At 40.8% G+C, this 21,554-nt stretch overlaps 1 protein-coding gene across 8 annotated transcripts in view; it reads right to left on the reverse strand.

The window, feature by feature from the left end:
• CADPS (calcium dependent secretion activator) overlaps positions 1-21,554 on the reverse strand; it is a 382,629-nt gene that overhangs the window by 147,196 nt on the left and 213,879 nt on the right. For all 8 annotated transcript variants that reach the window (XM_084635494.1, XM_084635496.1, XM_084635495.1 and 5 more), the window contains exons 7-9: positions 16,605-16,716; positions 10,162-10,301; positions 4,543-4,609 (exon numbers count right to left, since the gene is read on the reverse strand). In XM_084635494.1, coding sequence (XP_084491620.1) covers positions 4,543-4,609; positions 10,162-10,301; positions 16,605-16,716 — 319 coding nt within the window. The remainder of the gene's footprint in view (positions 1-4,542; positions 4,610-10,161; positions 10,302-16,604; positions 16,717-21,554) is intronic.

The raw sequence follows: 21,554 nt of genomic DNA on the forward strand, positions 1-21,554 counted from the left end.
GTCCTCTAATACATGGAGGTGTGTTAGCAGAGCCAGTGACACACACCTGCACACTGAAGGGGCGTGTATATTAGAGAGGACAATACACAAAGCATAGAAACTGAGCACAGGAACTCTTTCTCCTCTACACACCAGCTAATCATTGATCTATCCATCCATTTAGGTACTTTCATAGCCCTCATCACTGAAATATCTGAGCACTTATACGCAGAGAGCCCCAGCAAAAAAATGGAAATGATTGTTTTAGCCGAACTATAAATGAATTATTACTCTCCTCTCACATTTTTAAATGTGAGTAATATCATAACTGCACTTTCACCCTGAAGACAGCTGAAAGTAGACTTGCCTCCTGGAAAGCATCTCCGTCTGACTTCCTGTGCAATATGCCATTCTGCTGAATGGCAGCCACTTTTTATCCCATATGAAACATACCAGATGTGCATCAAGCACTCTAATAAATACCTGCAATCCATGAAACACCCGACCACCTGCTGAACAAAGGGCTAATACGTGGCAGTAATACCACCCCTGCGAATTTCTCCTGTGACATCATGCCTGTGATTTGCTCTCCCCTCCAAATGGAGAGGGAAATAGCTTAACTGCTCTCAGAACCCATAGTAAAAATTACTTATGGTGGGGCTGAAGCTGCACTGGCAGCATACACTGGATGTGAAAGGAGGGGAGAGGAGAAGCAAAAGAAGGAGCAAAGTGGTGGGGGGGAGAGGAAAGGGAGAGGACAGAATAATAGAAGGCAACCATTTTTATTGATTCGTTCGGATTTATATAAAATTAAAAAATGCCACAATTGGGCATTGCAGTTGTAGCCATATAGGCAGCTCCTTGCACCCATGCTGATCCAATGGCAGGACCACTGCTTAAAAGATCCTCTATCCTTCTCTTGGAGTCCTTTAGAAACATTAAAATTACAACCCACACATATAAACTCAGATATGAAGTCTAATCCTCCCCACATGGCTAAATATAACCAGCAGAAGGGAAGACAGGTCAAGGACGCCTCTCCCTCTCGCCCAACAATATATATGGTACATAAGACCCATCCTAACTAGATGTTGCATCAAAAGACACAGGTATGTTTTGAATGTTTCTGGAGACTCTGCAGAACCCCACAACAGGTGTCTACCCTCATGAGTCCCTGCTCCCCATCCTTCATTCTCTATATAATTAACCATTATCACGCTCAGTACATTTAGCAGAATCCAGTGAATTACAGGCACCAACCAGTGCCTTTGCTTCCAATCAGTGTTAATACAGCAGCCATCCTTAGCATCCCATGAAAAGCAAATGACAAACTTACGGAGATCAAAATATTTTTATTCTATCTGTATTGCCTGCTGACAAGTTCAGTGGGCCTGAGCTACACCTAAGGGACAGGACAGTGTGCATTTGTTGTTTATATTTGACATACAGCAGAACATTTCACATTAACAAAGTGACATAACAGAGCAGTTGTTACGGCAGCGGGAATTTCTGAGACTGACTACAGAAGTACCATTTTCTCAGCGGCTAAATCCTGCTTGCCTTACTCAAGCAAACTGTCCCACTAGGCCAAATTATGATCTTACTCATGCCATTTGAAGAATAAAGACCTAGTAACATTAGAAAAGGTGGCCTGGCTTCATGTGTTTAAGTCATGCTCTCACATATGGGATGCCCGCATATGTGATTAGTAGTGAAATTCATGCTAAGGAATACACAAAATCCAAAAATCATACAAATAATTATAATGAGTTAGAAAGGATCAGAAGAAGGACTCAGTGTGAGACAAATGGGATTGGGTTTTCTCATTAGATGAGGAGATTAGGGTCCAACCCTGCAAATGCTTACCCACAATTATTCTTAATTTATTTATTTCTAATAATGCCCAGACCTTGCTTTCCAAGCCGTGTCAAAGGCACCTGCCCAGAGGAGCTTGCAAGGAAGGAGAGAGAGTCCCTGGATTAAGAGCTACCTCTCTGAGTAAGGCGTTTAGTTTGGGGAATTCCAGTGCACAAGAAAAGAAGAGACAAAGTTTGAATTGATAAGTATAATTCAGTGCTAACGGAAAATCCAATTGCTTCACTGTCAATTATATTGCCATATGGTTGTTAATTCAGAAATAATATAATATAGAAAACAGCACCCTAAAATATTTACCATCATATTAGCTATGCATATGTTTCTGTGTCTTCTGCACATAGAGAGTCATTACGAATGCTTTGTTCTCTCCCCAAATGCCTTGACATAGTAGTTTCCTTTATCAGCAATTAAGCCTGAAACAGTTTAAGCTTTAATTTCTGAGAGCCCAGCCCTGTGACCTACTGAGTACTTCCTGCAAGATACCAAGGGCTCCCAATTACCATCGAAACCAGTGTGGCTTTGTCTGCAGTGACAATGCTAAGCAATCCTCTCTCTGCTGGTTTAACCCTGCTGCAGTTCCGCCAGCTGGCATTTTTGTGTAAACTGGCATTTTTAACAATGTGCCATAGAATCACAGCAACGCAGGGCTGGATGGGGTCTCAAGATGGCATCAAGTCCAGCCCTTTGTACTGAGGCAGAAGCAGGTGTTTGCCCAACTTGTTCTTAAAACCTCCAGTGACGGGGATGCCACAACCTCCCTCAGAAGCCTGTTCCACTAACCTTAGAATTAGAAAGTGTTTCCCTTGCTGTACATTGAGCCCACTACTTCTGGTCTTACCTTCAGTTGACATGGAGAACAACTGATCACTGTCCTCTTCATAACAGCCCTTAACATATTTGAAGACTGTTATCAGGTTCCTCCTTCTTTTCTTAAGACTAAACATGTCCAGTTTTTTAACCTTTCCTCAGAGGTCCGGTTTTCTAAACCTTTTATTATTTTTGTTGCTCTCCCCTGGACTCTCTCCAATATGTCCACATTGTTCCTAAAGTGTGGGCCCAGAACTGGACACTGTACTCCAGCTGAGGCCTCATCAGTGCCAAGTAGAGCAGGACTTTCAGCACCCGTGTCTTACACATGACACTCCTGTTAACACACCCCAGAATTATATTGGCCACTGCATCAGTGTTGACTCAGATTCAATTTTTGATCCACTACAACCCCCAGATCCTTTTCAGCCATAATGCCACCCATCCAGTTATTTATCATTGTGTAGCTGTGCATTGGATTTTTCCTTCTTAAGTGAAGTACTTTTCCCTTTTATCTTTACTGAATTTAATCTTGTTGAATTCAGGACATTTCTCCAGTTTTGTTAAGGTCATTTTGAATTCTACTCTTTCCCACCAAAGTGCTTGCACCCCGTCCAGCTTGGTGTAGTCCGCAAATTTTATGAGCATACTCTTCATTCCATTATCAGAGTTACTAATGAAAACATTGACTAGCACCAAAGCAGAATGACCTCTTTTTAAATTAAGATTTATACACATAAATGAGTGAGCGGCAGGACATGGAAGTTGTAATCCATTTTTGTCCCCGCCTTAAAATGTACAAGAGTATTAAGTCAAACGGCAGAGGCAATGGAATTCAGACTGAAATTTGAAACTTTGTGCAAAATGAGAATCAAATCCACCAGTTCCACACATGGAGTGAAATCCTAACCCTGCTGAAAGTTTGCCACTGACTTCAATGGGAGCAAGATTACACCCATTAACTTGATTACTCCTGATCTGCACTGGGGTAAATGAAATCAGAATCAGGCCTTACATTCTCTCTCTCTCTCTGGCCTGGATTCTCTGGTCTGGCCAAGCTGTTCTCAGCACAGGACCATGGCCCATGATGGCTTTTTTCTACCTTAGTGGTTCACTTCAGGGCTGTTCTAACTTACACCTGACAACAGCTCCAGAGGCAACATATGGGCATGGCTACACCCCAAATCCACCCTGGCCCACACTTCATTTTTCTTAGACATGTCCACTCCACTGGGGGAATCGTCAGTGGAGCTGGATATGCTAGGTTTCCAGCTGCTTTGTCTAGCCAGAGTGCATAGAGTCCTGAAGCTGTGACTGACATTGCACAGTGACCAGTAAGGGCTGAATGAGAGGATGTTCAGTACTGATCACGGTGATGGCTTAAACGCAGGGAGAGGAGATAAACATCTGGGTAAAACACGAGCCCCATGATTGACAATGGTAAAGTTTCCATTGACTTCAGAGGAGCCAGAATTTCATCCCACAGGTACAAAATGGAGAATCTTCACCCAATAGCACAGATCACAGTAGAGTGAATTTATTTCTGCTTATCTCAGTAACCCTGCCCTAATATTACTTCCTCATGTTACCAAACACCATGGTAGCTGCAGGAATGCTATGGAATTGGATTTGGAGGTTGCGAGCTGATGTGTCCTCAAGAGGCTATTTTCCTTCAGAACTTTTGCTCTATGAGAAAGTCGAGAACCCCACTGCCACCCAAATGATACTTTAGAAAATGTTTTATAAAAAAATCAGATTATTATGAGAACAGATTTTACAATACCACCAATTAGTGTTAAAATTAAAATTATTATGAAAACAAACTTAAATCCACTGAACAGTCTTAAATTTAACACTAATTTTTAGCTGAAATGTTACCTGGACCAGCACAAAGAACCTTTTCTTCCATCTCTTCCAAACGTTTTTACCAATGGCCCATAAGTATCTAGGGAAAAAAATACAGAATAGCTGAATTCAGTACACACATACTGCTTATTCTCCTATTGCTTTTTAGTGTCATTGCTCCACAGCTCGGCAAGGAAGTCAACACAAAACCAGGAAGAATTACAAGGGTCTCAAACTATGCACAGTTAGCAAAGAACACGTTTGTGATTTCTACTGTCAAAATAAGCTGTAAAGATAGCAACATAGAAAGCTATTATAGACTCATTATTAATGTCAGGGAACATTTACATAATCTCCAATGTGCTATAAATCTCTTAAATGGAGAACTGGTAAAATGAAAGCAGGAAAATGTGTGTTATGTACAATAATTGCCTTGATTTCATTATCTGCTAACTCTCAAACATGAAGGGGCTGATTCGCCTCTTGATTACTCTGGTGTAAATCAGGAGTTAAACATGATAAAGGGCTTGATCCAAAATTTGTAGGAGACAATGGAAGTCCTTCCCTAGACTTCAATGAGCATTGGACTGGGCCTTAAGTGACAGCAGAATCAGGCCCACTGTGATCAAATTTCAGAGGAATATTGATGACATAATAGGATCCAGAACTAACACAAGCAGGCAATTCCAGAAACCAACCTTCAGGGATTCACACTATCAGCTCTTTGTGGGATGATTTATTCAGAGAATTTCATATTACTGTCTATTTTTATGGCCATGTTTTAAAAAGGCAAAATGTACCTATTCAGCATAACTTTCTCTCCCTTTTTTGTTTTTTTGTTCTTTAAAAGAAAAAAATAAATAGTAAGGATGAGTGTAAGGAGCATAAGTGATCTGATCTGCTATAAAAGCTGTACAACTCAAAGAAGTTGGCCGTGTGAATTAGAAAAGGACATTTTTGGAGTTATTGACTATAGGAGTCCTTTAACTTTACAGAACAGCTACTGTACAGTCAAGTGGGAACAGATGATATTTGCAGTGGAAGATCTTGGAAACACCTTAACATTACTTTCTAGCCTTTACAAACCCATTTTGTTGAGGGGAGCTGTCAAACAGAAGGGTTACTCAAAACATCAAAAACTGGGACTGTAGAATTCAAACTGACTCAACTAAATCACCTGGTTGATAAATTTAAGGCGAATTTCTAGACATCTACCTGGTTACCATAACTCAGATGAAATGAACTCTCTCTAATAAGGAAGTGAATTCATCACGCCTATAAAGGAAGAATTAGGGCTTTTAAAACTAATTTTGTGCTTAATCTCCGTGATGGAGCACCTGCTGTAGCTGCCATTGCAATCCATAATAAAGACACTGGCAAACATAATAGTAGTCGTTATAATAATAATAATAATAATAAACACAGAGACATCATCCAGTGTGGTTTACCGGTTTTATTCAACGGGACTGTGGTGTACTGTATCAACATGTTTTTCTCAAGATATCTGACACCTTTGCCTTTTTTCTGCACCAATAAATACATAGATAGTAATTTTCTGTTATCCTGGTAGTCCTGTCTGTCAAAAGCGACCCCATATGAACACTTACTCTTTGCAAATGTACAGGCTTCCATTGTGGTACACGCACAATTCTACATGATATGCTAACCTGGGTAGTGGGGTCTTGGTTTATGAAACAAAAACATAGAGCCCAATTCTGCTGCCATTGGAGCCAATGGGAACTTTGTCATCGTCTCAAATGGGAACCTGGGATCTGACTCTGTGACTCTTACATAAAATGTGCACAGTTTCAGACTTCAGTGCATACCAGCCAATTAACAGAATTTTAATATCAAGATGTTGGTTGAAATGAACAGTATCAGGCGTCAAAAAGCATTCAAAGAATATAATCAAAAGTCCCGTGAGTTACTTTTGCTTCATCTATACATGCTGATCTAAATGGTACTGTAGTTAATGGGAGCTTTTCCATTGATTTTAATGGGAGGTTTCTCATATCCTTATATAGATGTATTCAGGCCATTAGGTGCAAAGGTAGAATGGTTTCTGCCCATTCATCCCACAGGTAACCCTGTTTCATTAGGCACCGTAAAAGAAATGTTATGATTTAGTATTAGCAAACTTGTGACCTCAACATAAATTAATATGCAAACAAGTAAAATAAACCTTCTAAAATCCTGGATCCTTTTAAGTCAAAGGGAGCTTTGCCATTGGCTTCAGTGGATTCAGGATTTCACACCTGGTAACGTATAAAGGTGTAGGTTCTACACTAAGATTGAGAATCACTCTGGGTCCTTCTGCATAGAGATTTCCTGTTTCAGCTAATTAAAAAAAATCAAAAGTTAAAATCCCAACATATAACTGATTTCTCATAATTAAATGCTGTTTTGTCAACAAGTGTCAGCAGTGAAACATTGCAAGACTTCCGTGCTGACAAGGACTGCAACATGCTGTTTTTAGTTGTTCTGTATTTGAACAGTCAAATCATTGATTGACAACCTAAATGTATTGCACAACAAAGTGGCATGCCAGGATGTGAGTGGTGAATAGAAGCACATTCTAATAAAGACTTTGGCCAGATTCTGCTCTCAGTTATGCCACTATAAATCCAGAGTAATTCCAGTGTGGTCAACCAGACATACACCAATGGAACTGTACAATATTTAGCTAACATCTTTAACACAGATTCTCTGCAATGAAGCTGTAGGGATTGATTCACATCCCCACTGAAGTCCATGGAAAGGTTCTGATTCATTTCAGTGGGTTCCGGATCAGGCTCCAAGGGTAGATATTGCAACGAACCAATATTTTAAAGTAAATAATTTTAATCAACACCTTCTAAATCAAACATTAGACCAAAAAAGCATGACCAAAGCCAGAGCTATTCAGTCCAGTTGCCATCAGAAGCTGCAAACAAATATGACTGATGAAAGAATATCCTCTACAGATAATTTCTGGAATCCTGTGATGGCCAACTATGTTCCAAATGTGGCTAGGGATCCTGACCTCACTACTGGACAGACAAACAAGGTGGAGGAAGACAAAGGAAAAAGGATGAGTGGTTTGATCCATCTATCAATTATGATGCAAAACTTTATGAAAATAAATAATTTTTGTAGCTATAGAAATAAACATCTCGTTATATCCTCCTAGAGCTGATCTGGTTTATAATCTGGTAGTATGGGGAATGTGCTTATCTGCCTATCTGAGAAAGTAAAGGACGAGGAATTATTCTTCTTTGTTAAATGAGTTTGAATTGGCCAGCTCAGGATTGGCTGAAGTGCATACGGTTTATGGAATCATGAGAGGAAGAGCTCATTTTCTGTGCTCAGAAACAACACACAACTCCCACTGTTTCAATGTGAGTGGAAGATCTGGGCCCAAAAGATGGAAGAAGCCAGTTAGGTCATCTAGCCCATTTCCGTGCCAACAAAGAACATTTTCCCTATTGTAGTTTTCTAGTGTCATAGAATCACAGAATATCAGGTTTGGAAGGGACCTCAGGAGGTCATCTAGTCCAACCCCCTGCTCAAAGTAGGACCGATCCCCAATTAAATCATCCCAGCCAGGGCTTTGTCAAGCCTGACCTTAAAAACTTTGAAGGAAGAAGATTCCACCACCGCCCTAGGTAACGCATTCCAGTGTTTCACCACCCTCCTACTGAAAAAGTTTTTCCTGATATCCAACCTAAATCTCCCCCACTGCAACTTGAGATCATTACTCCTTGTCCTGTCCTCCGCTACCACTGAGAATAGTCTAGATCCATCCTCTTTGGAACCACCTTTCAGGTAGTTGAAAGCAGCTATCAAATCCCCCCTTGTTCTTCTCTTCTGTAGACTAAACAATCCCAGTTCCCTCAGCCTCCCCTCATAAGTCATGTGTTCCAGTCCCCTAACCATTTTTGTGGCCCTCCGCTGGACTCTCTCCAATTTTTCCACATCCTTCTTGTAGTGTGGGGCCCAAAACTGGACACAGTATTCCAGATGAGGCCTCACCAATGTCGAATAGAGGGGAACGATCACGTCCCTCGATCTGCTGGCAATGCCCCTACTTATACAGCCCAAAATGCCATTGGCCTTCTTGGCAACAAGGGCACACTGTTGACTCATATCTAGTTTCTCGTCCACTGTAACCCCTAGGTCCTTTTCTGCAGAACTGCTGCCAAGCCATTTGGTCCCTAGTCTGTAGCGGTGCATGGGGTTCTTCTGTCCTAAGTGCAGGACTCTGCACTTGTCCTTGTTGAACCTCATCAGATTTCTTTTGGCCCAATCCTCCAATTTGTCTAGGTCCCTCTGTATCCTATCCCTACTTTCCAGCATATCTACCACTCCTCCCAGTTTAGTGTCGTCTGCAAACTTGCTGAGGGTGCAATCCACATCATCCTGCAGATCATTTATGAAGATATTGAATAAAACCGGCCCCAGGACCAACCCTTGGGGCACTCCACTTGATACTGGCTGCCAACTAGACATGGAGCCATTGATCACTACCCATTGAGCCCGACAATCTAGCCAACTTTCTACCCACCTTATAGTGCATTCATCCAGCCCATACTTCTTTAACTTGCTGGCAAGAACACTGTGGGAGACAGTGTCAAAAGCTTTGCTAAAGTCAAGGAACAACACGTCCACTGCTTTCCCTTCATCCACAGAACCAGTTATCTCGTCATAGAAGGCAATTAGATTAGTCAGGCATGACTTGCCCTTGGTGAATCCATGCTGACTGTTCCTGATCACTTTCCTCTCATCTAAGTGCTTCAGAATTGATTCCTGGGGACCTGCTCCATGATTTTTCCGGGGACTGAGGTGGGGCTGACTGGCCTGTAGTTCCCAGGATCCTCCTTCTTCCCTTTTTTAAAGATGGGCACTACATTAGCCTTTTTCCAGTCGTCCGGGACTTCCCCGGATCACCATGAGTTTTCAAAGATAATGGACAATGGCTCCGCAATCACATCCGCCAGACACATCTGTCTGCTGTGTCTATTGTACTTTTCGAAGTCTCAGTCAATGGGGCATTCCAACATTCCCTCAAGAGACTATTCCATGGCTTAGGATATCTCTGTTGGGAGGTTCTCTCTGATATTCAGGTATAACTTTTAATGTCTTTAAATTCCATCCCATTACTCCTATTTATACCTTCATGTTTAACCCTAGATGAAATCTATGTAATTCTACAATTGTGAAGCATTGTACATCCCTATATAAATAATGATGCTAACAGTTCATCTTCATCCTTGGTGTATACCTCAAGCAGAAAGCCCATTGTTTGGTGGTTCTGAGAATTCAAAGTAGGAAGAAACAGAATAAATTGGGAAATGATACTGATGTTGAAATAAAAGACCAGAGCATCTCACTGGTTATTTTCTAACAGAGAAAATAAAATCCTTAGTCATTTCTTCAGGAGTACTGCTTAAGGATTTAAATTGTTAGGTTGATGCACATAAGCATATTAAAAGGATTATGCTAAAATATGTAACGTGCACTGCAAATGAGTGAACTAGCTCCATTTCTATATTTATGCCTACTTCATCCGTCTGCGAACTGGAGAATAAAACAGTCTCTCTCCATTCCTGTCATGCTCAAGTAATAAAATCCAAACTCAAACCCAACTGATTCAGAACAAAACAAAGCACTTACCCAGAATGCTTCATGTTTTGAGGTTTATCCATTCGGACTGCAAGTTTGATCTTTAGATCTTGATCTGGGCAGTTTTTGGAAACAGTCATTTTGTGCCACTCTGATTGTTTTGGACTATTCGGAGTAGGGTGAAGAACCACCTGCACATAACAAAGATAGCAATGGTGAAGGAGAGAAATGACCCATTACATTGGTTTTAACAGGAAATTAAAATACATTCCTATTGACTTCATTAGGGGCAGGATTTCACTCACCATATTTTAAGTTAAATTTTATTATTTTGGGATTAATTTATATTGTATCTCCTTGGCTGCTCTCGCTACTGCATAATTATTCTCAGTGTCCTGAAAAATTTAATTGCATGTGGTCACGATATGTGACATTTACCATTGTCAGTATTTTTCCATCTTTAAATCATCTGAGAAAAGATTAAGGCAAAAGAATTCACAGTTTCACAGATAACTCAGGCTCCAGGGCAGTTCATACTGACAATACAGGTGGAGCAAGTAGCTAACATTGCCAGACTTTCTCCATTAGGATACCCTGTTTTCAGTTGCTTACAACTTTGCCAAAAGTTCGGGTTGAAATTTTCCATGCTGGGTGGCTGCCTCAGGGAAGTTTTAATTAAAAATGCTTTGGAACAGGGACTTAAAATTTGGCCAAGAAGTCACTCTAGCATTAAGGATGTGCCTTTTGCTGCCCTGGGAAAATTTGCCCACATTTGGCACAATTATGAGCCTTTGAAAAAATCTCAGTTAGCACACGCTCAGTAAAGACTTATTAAAGTTTGCCAGCTAAATTCTATGACAATTCTGTCTGCACCCTACTGGGCCTGCTCCATCCCTTTGCAGCTCCTACATGCTGACTGGAATCAATGTATGCCATCCCGTCAGAGTAGCTGAAGGTACTGAGCAGGGCTTTCCCTACAAATGCTCTTCATACCCACTGGAGGCTGCAATGATGTCGAACACAGGACCTGAGAATAGGGAGCCGTGTTCTCAGTGTTTCTCTTGCTAGTGCCCAGGCAGTGCGGAGGAGGAGGAGGATCCTGACTTGAATGTAGAAGTGGGTAAGGAACAGGATGAGAGGAGAGACTCAGAGATTCAGGGGAATAGTAGCAAGAGATCATGCAATTACACACATAATGCATACACACGAGGAGGCCAAGTTAATTAAGGGTGCCCGTGCATTCTTATGGCATATCCTAATTTTTGAGTGCTTGGCTTTGCAACCTTCATGTTCTTTTAACATACTTTTTTTTTGCCTGTAATTCTATTTACAGTGTGGGCACTTTATATATTATTTACCCTTCAAAGCAGAAGATAAGGAAGAATGGGAAATATCTACTAGAGACCAGTGTTTTGGTTTGGTGCATTTGTTATTAGAATGGGGAAGCTAATACCTGGTGGTCATGAACAACCTTGTTAAATAACTAATTAATTGGTGATCTAGGTTAAATCGTTTAAATGTATGATATTATTAACTATTAATTATTATTAACTATTATTAATAAGATTTTATTAAATAGTTTAAGGAGTAAAGCTTACACAATAGAAGAGAAAAGAATAAAGATTATTACTGGTAAAAAGTCTTTTATTAATAGTAATAATATTACTAGGAACTTCTGTCAAAACTCAGGGACCCGTGGAGCTAGGAACTACACAGAAATGTAACAAAAAGGGCAGTTCGTGCCCTAGAGAGCTCACAACCTAAATGACATACAGGAACCAATTAGATGACAAAACTGACATATGGGGTGGGATGAGGTTAAGAAAATGACCAGAGCTAAGCAGAAATGCAGAAGTCGGAGCTCCTTTAGAACTCATCTGAGACAACTGGAGAGACATGTTCAGCAGATGTATGTCCTTGACTCATTGTTATTTGTATAAGACTTAGGACAAAATTACATTAATTGAAGAATTACAAACACTTCCCAACTGCAGGCTTTTGGATCATTAAATTATAGCTTTTGTAAGCACTTTGGTTTGTCTCTGTTACATATATATGCCCCAACAACAATCCCTCTTCCTTGAAGTTCTCAGATAGCTAGCTGGCTACCACTCCCATTCTTTTCTGCACCAGGCTCCTGTCAGTGTCTGAGTCTGGCTCCTTTCAGATCGCCTCTGAGGTCAAATTACTGCAGGTGCGTACCTCATGTACAAACAGCTATTTACATCGTTTTAACTCCCAGCTACGCTGCCTCCCCGGCAAGGGACTTCTCTGCGACACACAAAACAAGGTAATAATGTTGCAGCGTAGTGGCGGCCGTGTCAATGCCAGGATATTAAAGAACAAGGTGTGGGGCTGAGGCAGTATCTTTTATTGGACCCACTTCGGAGACCTGAAGCAGAGCCCTGTGGGGCTCAAAAGCTCCTCTCTCGCTCTCACCCACAGAAGCTGGTCCAATAAAAGATGTCACCTCCCCCCCTTGTCTCTCTAAAGGAACAATGTTGCAGTTTCCAGCCATTCTAAACACACAATGAGATTAAAAACAAAAGGTGGAAAAGTGAAATTCATATAAAATTTCACCCCACCCCCAACTTTTTTTTTTCTTTTTACCTAGTGGGATGAGAGGCAGCAGGCAAAATTTCAGACAGGTCAATTTGTTGTCAGGGGTCTTCAAAGAGTCCCCCATTCCCTTTGTGAGTCTGAGCATACATCCTCTTTTGGAGCAATCAATTATGGGTTGAATTTAATCAATAGTTCACCTTCTATGTTCTATGCTTCCTGACTGAACACAGGGCTGGAAATTAAAATGCACATAAAAAACATCTGGCATATTCCTATAGCGGTGCATATTCATACCAGATGCCAAGATATCAGTTGTTGCAAAAGGTTTATAACCTTTTCGGCATCTCTCACTTCCGCCTCCAGCAGGGAAGAGATGATGGTCCAGACCCTCAACTGGTGTAAATCAGTGGAATTTCACTGGCTGCAGTGGAGATTTGCCGGTTTATACCGGCTGAGGTCATGACCTGGTAAGTCTAAGAATTCTGAAAATTCTTCAAAAGGATCTTTTTGTCCATTTGCTTATTCTACACCCATTATCCTGGCATTTAATACTTAATATTTTACGCTCTGTGTGTGCTTGGAATTTTCATTGACATCGATGATAACTGGGCCATGGATTGCAGACAAGCAATGGTCCACTGTTTAGAAAGGACAGTGCCTCTCAGATAAGGAAGAATAGAAAGAGCAAGCCTGTCACTACTTTCTGGGAGAACAATATTTCATTTCTGCCTAGTGACTCCACCTCTATCCCTTCATGTAATTTATTCCCAATTATTACAGTACATTTAGATGTGTGTGGCTAAAGGCTCAGTAATTTCGCAACTATTCTCTGTATTGAAATGTCTCTCTTTCTCCATTCCTGATGCATAAACTTCGGTCTATTGATCTTTTCATTTTCATACTTTATTGGTTTGTGTTGTTTTGCTTTCATTCTGTTCTTGTGACTCTCACCAATGCATGTTAAAATTCATTAAAGTCTCCACTGTTGGGCAGTGACATGCATCTCCTCATAATATATTAGCCTACAGGCAAGCAAATTCTCTTTATAACTGGCAGTATTCACCCTCATTACTTATGGTGTTTCTATCATTTATTCCTGACTAGTATTATTCCATGCAACTTCCAAATACCAACCCAGTTTATCACCCTTTTTTATACTCCACCGAGCTTCAGATTTACTGCTGATACAACAAACTACAATTTATTTTTTCTGCATTGAGACCAAAATTCCATTGACACTGATACCCCAGTTCACTTACTCCTTTTGGATTTGATCCAAATCTTATTGAAATCAACCGTCAACTGTAATGTATTTTGGATCAGGCCCTCATTCATCACCTTTTTTAATGTTATACATACTGAATTTTACCCACTAGATTCATCTTTTATATTTAATCATGCATGCAAACTTCACTGGTATGATTACAAAACTGTATTATTTATATGGATTAACTGAGCAACACTAGCAGAGCATGCATTATTCTTTGAAAGGTTTGATTCCAGCATCCCTGAAGTTTGGCCCTGATTTCTTAGTGCTGTTATCATGCTCTTTCATTTCCAATCACTTTTTAAAAATAAAATCCTTTTCAAAGGAAGTTTTTGGCATTTGGCAGTAAAATGGCAGCAGGGATAGTGTTATAAATATCTGTTCTCTATTTCCAGGGGAAGAACCTTTCTCCTGTGTCATGCCCAAGTGGCTGGGCTTTGGATAGGGGTAGGGTGTTCACTTGGGGCGGAGTCCTCCTTGCAGGGCCTTGGAGGAGAGCAGAGCTGATCTGTGGGTCATCCTGCAACCTGACTGTTGCAGTAACATCGACATGTGATTGGGGGATCTGCCACACCATCTCCCAAAGCCTCCAGTACAATGGGGCATAGGGAACCCCCCTCTCCACACAGCTTGGTATTAAGGAATAAGGACCAGAAATCCTCCACCCCAGCTTTGATGCAGACAGAAACCTCTGATTTCCTTTCCAGTAAAACATCTGCTTTTGAGGAAAGTAGCCTCCTGGTAAGTACTTTTATGACCCTCTGTTTTGATGTATTTTAAAATTGTTCTCATTAAAAAAATTTACTTAGTGTTCTTATATTTTATTGACCTTGCTGCCCTCCGTGGGTGAAACCCTGTCCCCACTGAAATCAGTGGGAACATTGCCATGGACTTCAACAGGGCCAGGATTTCACCCCATGAGTCTAACACGGCCCCGGGAGCAGCAATTTAAGGCTTGCGGGTATTTTCCAGCTCTCACTGTCAACTGAAACAGTTAAATTGGAAGTGTCAGCCAGTTCCCAATTCAGCTATTGCCAGAGAAAACGAGAATTGTAAATGTCTGGCAGACCACAAAACACTTCTTAAAGGGCAGCTAGGCATGGATGTTTTTGTGTACAGAACTGCATTAGTTCCCTTTGCCTTTGAGACTCTGCTGTCTTCCCTCATCAGCTCAGACAGGTTTGTGTCAATTTGAACAGCTAAATCAGGGGCTTAATACGCTCAAGATTTAGTTGTTTGAACAAAAACAAATCCCAAAGCAGCCCAACCAGACAAGCACCATCACTAGACAGAAGAAGGCAGTTTCAGGCATACCGAGTGCCTCTTTGAAGTGCAGCTGGCTAAGAAGTGCTGGTGGACGTACTCCAAAGGAAATTACCATGTCACCCTCTGTGTTCGTCAGCACTGGCCAGTACCATTTGGGTTTGGGAAGCTAAAAAGGAGCTGTAACTCCCAGATGGACTCAGAATGACGCTGAAGCAGTGGGGCTGGCTCATCAGCATTACAGAAGTAACTGGGGACAAGGCAGAGCCTGAAAAAGGTTTTGTACAACAAGCACTGCTAATTCCTTTCCAAGCCTGGCAAATTCAACACTGCTCACAATTGCCACCTGGCAAGGAAATCACAGTTCTTCAGTTGAAACGAAAGCAACAAAGCAACTGGGGTCTGAACCAACTGTACCCACGCAGGAGAAAGAGCTGCTTGTCACCGTGGACGGCTCAGCGAAGGGCTCTGCTCGGCAGGCAGTTATTGTCACAAAAGAAGGCGCCATGTTCGAACGTTTAAAGAATGAGTTTTGAAAACAGGACCGAGAATATTAGAATGCCACTGCATAAAGCAATGGGACATCCTCACCTGGAAGTCATCCTAGCTCAAAAACAGAAACAAGAAGGGTGATGAAAGCGATTAGAGGCACGGACACACTGACGTGTCAAGTGCTCTCCATGGGAATGGCACTAGTGGACACAACCACAAAGAGTGGAATCCAGATTAAGAACAGCCGTGACTGCGGGGGAAGGTTGGGGACGTGACAGGGGAGGAAGGGGTCATCAGAGGTTCTGTAGCCAAAGCCAGGGAATCTGAATCCTTTACTGATGAGGGCACTGGCAGATGAAATCCACCTCCCATATGTAATGCAATATTTCATCTCCTAGGGTGAAGTCCTGGACTCACTGAAGCCAACATGAATTTTGCCACTGGCTTCAATGGAGTCAGGATTTCACCCTGGTGAATAGGTAATGCAAATCAGCCCCTTTAATGCTATTTTCCCCAAGTGCTGGAGTGAATGTCATGTGTATATGAAAGCAGCCTCACACTCATTTGCCTAGCCTTAAACCCCTTTTTCTGCTTTAAAAGAATCTCTGTCTTTTTTCCCTCAGCGGTGTGCACTTCTAAGGGATCCAGGACTGCTAATATCACACAAAAGACATTCTGCATTTGTTCTGTGTGCTTCGCCAGCTGAACTACTGCCATTAAAAGCTAACACCAAAAACAACGTATGAACTGCATCAGTTTCCAACACTGTTGCGGAGAGAGAGTGTGTTCACCATGCCCTCTTTTGCTGTGTGTCTTGGAATCACAAAATGCTCTGCTTGCTTCCACAGATATTTTCTTAACCTCATCAACAGACCTAGAGAGACATCATTAAAGTGGAGATTTTTCTTACCCGCCCAAGTTCTTTGTCTTCTAAAGCCAGCACTCCGGTGCTCTCTGTAAACAGCTTCACCTTCACTGCAGGAAGTGCGTGCGTTGTGGTAAAGTCACCTTGAGTGCCCCAGCTGTGAACACAACCACAGGGAAATGTTTAGAAACACAAGCAGGACAGTTGTGCTGTCACCTGGGCGTGTAAATGGTTAATGTTGGATGTCACTGTCTGGCATACACACACACACACACATAAGTGATACAACTGTGTGAGTGACAATGTGTTAATTAACTTGCTAGGAAAATGCAAAATAGATTCTCAGAAATGTCGCACTGGCTCTTCCTGGAAGACAATGGAGTATGTGGAAGTAATACAAAATCAAGTTTGAAGAGAACTTTATTTATTTACATCTAGTTTGCCAATTAATAAAACAAAGCCCAATAATCAGCCTGCAGTAAAAGTTTGTAGCGTAGTTATAGACTAGAAGGATACTGGCTCTCTAGACACAATGTCTGTAATGCTTTCTATCTGTTGTTCTACTCTTACCTATTGTATCTTGCTCTTTTTATCTTTTGTTGAAAGTTAATTTTGCATTCCCAGAATTACTTCGGTATGAGCCCTGCCAGCTCTGTTTATCCATAAAACAGGTTCAGAGTTCGTAGCAGCAGTGCAAGCTCCCACACATTGCCCATCCATAGGCTCCAGCCTTAAACCAGAGTGGTCACCTCTGAGCAAGGTTAGCTGGAACTGCAAACAAGGATGCCAAGGTGTGCTGATTTTGAGGATATGGAGGCCTATCCAAGTAAGAACTGGATGGAGACCACTAATTCATTACACAAAGTCTGCTAATCATCCATCAAATGGTAACCTGGGTTTGAAAACAGCGACCTAAAGGTTAAATATCCCATATATCATAAACAAACCCCATAGCCAACCAGCCTTTATATTACTCCCTAAAGTTCTGCAGTCACAGAACGATCTATGGGTATGCAGACAACACGAACTAATTTCACAGAGCATGTGGCTTTCTCCCTCAACATTCAGCAGAATCTTGCTAAACCCACTGTAGATCATAACAATTTGTGAACTACTGAGTAACCAGCGAATCATGGTTATCCCACTATAAAGTGTGCTGCCTTCATTCATTTTAATATGTGCAATTTAGTTATAGCTATTCATGATTTACAGAATACTAGTAAATACACTGCAACAAATATTTCCCTGATTTATACAACCCCCATTAACTTACTTGGGGCTGGAGAGCATATAAGAGCCTGAACCAAAGTCAAATTCTTAGTAATGGGAGACTTCACCACAGCTCTGTTTCTGTTACTGATCTTTGTAAGGTGAGTCCACGGGGGTCTGTGTGGGAATTACTGGGTTTACAGATTAGTGGACAGAGATTTAATGAAGTTCTACTGCACAACTTTCTCCATTTAATTGTGCTTAATGTGTGCTCGGCCGGTTTTTCTCTCTCCAGATTTTGGACAGATGGGAAACTTTTCATCATAGGTAGAATGGATTTTCAGTATTTTCACAGCTCATTTAATTTTGTCTCAGGAACTTTACAACTGTGCTCCCATTTTTAAAAAGTCAGTGCAATTGCTGTTGCTAAAGTAGGCAGTTCCCTTTTGTCTCTTCTGCTTAATATAGCAGACAAAGGTCAATAAATCCTGACAAAGTATCCATATTATTGCTATTTTCCTGAAACAGACAGTGTCAAGAATGACAGGCCCAACATTTCACATACTTTAACAACATTATTTTCCCACTTTCTCTCTGGAAAAATCTACCAGTTTTCTGAAACTGAGGCTACAATATTAGTAAAAATCCCACTGGGTAGGTCACTGAGTTTTCTAAGGTTTGTCTACATGTGGATACTCAGGAAAGATCATCTGAATTATCTTTTAAAGTGGATTACTTAAACTGCATTAAATTCCTCTGTGAACATTTTTATTCAGAATTCAAATGGCCTTAAATCAATTTAGCTTAAATAATTTTGGAAGTGAATTAAAATAAACTGAATTAAGGGCACTTTAATTCTGAAGACTATTCACAAAGGGGTTTAACTAATCCATTTTAAATTCACACCTCTAGTTAATTTGGATTAATTTTCTTGCATGTCTCTATGTAAACACGCCCTCAGGCTTGCTGGCACATACATGCACTTTGCATCATAACCCTGTATGATCTGTCTGCTCTGTTCTGTCACCTGGCAAGGAACTGGAACAAGAAAATCTCAAAAGATTTAGAAGTTAGTTGAAGAAAAACATTCAAATGTTTGACTCTGGATGCTTATCCAAAGTTAATTTTAGGAAATCCATTGGGCTGGCAACTTTGTATGAATGGGCTTTTCTTGTCAACCTGCTGGTTCTGTCTGGTTCATTCCAGTTTGGAACTATTGCAAGAATAGCCTTCTGCTTCCAGTTTCAGCAGAAACCAGGAAGTTCAAAGGCATGAAAATTAAACACCAAAGAGATAAAGATCTTGAACTTCAAAATGTGTTTAGTTACACTAGTTGACTCTTAATTCACGTAGCTTTTTCCTCCTAACATGAATATGTAGAGCCCTACCAAATTCACTGTCATCAAAAATGTGTCACAGACCGTGAAATCTGGTCCCCCCACTCCTTGTGAAATCTGGTTCTTTGTGTGCTTTTACCCCCAGTACTATTCAGATTTCACGGGGGAGACCAGTGTCCTCTCAAATATACAGTGACTGTGAATGATGCAGTTATCATAGGATAAACTGATGTCACTAATGCACATAGATGAGTTTTCAGGAGTGGCTCTCCTTAAGCCTGCAATCTGAAAATTGCTTTCTAAGAGCTTTCTTGCCATATGGGATATTTCAAACTTTCACATCTATATCCTGTTTGCAGAGAAGTAGCAGCCTGTTCCATGGCTATAGAACTGCTACATTTCTTGTATCAAAAAAGGCAAATAAGTAGTGATAAACATCAGCTGGATGGTCAAAAACATGCTGCAAATTATACCTGATTTAACAAAGCGTTAACAGTTGTGTGTAATTTTTAGTGATGACGGATTATTAAAACAGGCTGGAGATAAAGGTTGCAACTTTCAGAACTGAGTGATAGATTAGATGAGATTTCAGCCATAATGTGTGTGCAGTTTTACATGGGTCACTCATGGCTGCACCTCTTATTTTGGGTCCTACTCAGTGGTGGATTTTAGTTGTAAATCTATTATCAGAAAGACACTTCGCTTTTCCAGGAACTAGGTTGTGGATCCTGAGAGAATTGATGGAGGAAGTTTGGCTGCCACAGAGATCAGCTGTATTAGAGACACTGCACAAACCATGTTTTTGGAATGTTTTTAGGAAATTGTCACTTTAAAATGTTCTTTCTCCTGCATCAACAGTGTTTGAGCAGCCACCTGCTTTAACCTACCTCAAGGTATCAGCGAGCTCTGAGAAGTGCTCCCATTGTAATCTAAATGAGCCTTGGTGTTATAAGTGAGCTTATTTTTTGAAAACTGCACCAAAGTACATAGTCACTATTGCTGACAGTGAGAAACTGGAATGGACTTGTCTAACTAGTAAGAAAAGTTGTTTTATTAGAAATCACCTTTTTTACAGAAGAAGTCTATCTGTACAACTCTACCTCTTATACCACTATTCTATAGTGACATAACTGATTCCAAAGAAGTTTGCAGAAATATTATTGAAGGACTATGTAAAATTATATCCAAAAAATGACATTAAAAGATTATTAAGGTTGCAGACTCAAGCGCTCAAAAGTTAGGACATGCTAGAGTTAAGGTTGCACAGACAACCTTACTTCAGCCCCCTTACAAACATCAGAATGGCCGTACTGGGTCAGATGAATCGTCCACCTAGCCCAGTATCTTGTCTTCTGACAGTGGCCAATGCCAGATGCTCCAGAGGGAATGAGCACAAAAGGGCAACTATCGAGTGATCCATCCCCTGTTGTTGAGTCCCAGCTTCTGGCTGTCAGAGCTTTAGAGACACTCAGAGCATCCCTGGACATCTTGACTAATAGCCATTGATGGACCTATCCTTCACGAACTTATCTAATACTTTTTTGAACCCAGTTATACTTCTGGCCTTCACAACATCCCCTGGCTATGAGTTCCACAGCTTGATTGCATATTGTGTGAAGAAATACTTGCTTTTGTTTGTTGTAATAACACTTCCTTATTCACTTTCTCCAGACCATTCATGATTTTATAGACCTCTCTCGTATCCTCCCCCTTAGTTGTTTCTTCTTTAAAGCTGAACAGACCCAGTCTTTTTAATCTCTCCTCATATGGAAGCTGTTCATACCCCATGTAATTTTTGCTGTCCTCTATAAATTTTTCGAGATGGGGAGCCTAGAACTGCACAGGAATTGAAGGTGTGGGTCTACCACTAGGGTGATCAGATGTCCCAATTTAATAGGGACTCTCCCAATATTTGGGGCTTTGTATTATATAGGTACCTGTTACCCCATACCCCACCCCCGTCCCGATTTTTCATACTTGTTATCTGGTCACCCTATGTACCACAGATTTACAAAATGGCGTTATGATATTTTCTGTTTTATTATCTGTCCCTTTCCTAATGGTTTCTAACATTCTGTTAGCTGAACACTGAGTGGACATTTTCAGAGAAGAACCCACAATGACTATAAGATCTCTTTCTTGAGTGGTAACAGCTAATTTAGACCCATCATCAAAAAAGCTGGGATTATTTTTTCCAGTGTCCATTACCTTGCACTTATCAACACTGAATTTCATCTGCCATTTTGTTGCCCTGTCACCCACTTCAGTGACATCCCTTTGTAACTCTTCACCATCAGCTTTGGATGTATGTATTAGGATAAGTCTTTAATTATATGATCACATAGTATTTTTTCCACAGCAAATGAAGACAGGGTCTTATAATGGGTATTACAGATCAATCTTAATTAATTAGCTCCATCTACAACTATTATTGCTATGAAGTATCCAA

This window comes from Lepidochelys olivacea (assembly GCF_965140295.1).
Source record: "Lepidochelys olivacea isolate rLepOli2 genome assembly, chromosome: 7".
In the NCBI taxonomy this organism is placed as follows: Eukaryota; Metazoa; Chordata; order Testudines; family Cheloniidae; genus Lepidochelys; species Lepidochelys olivacea.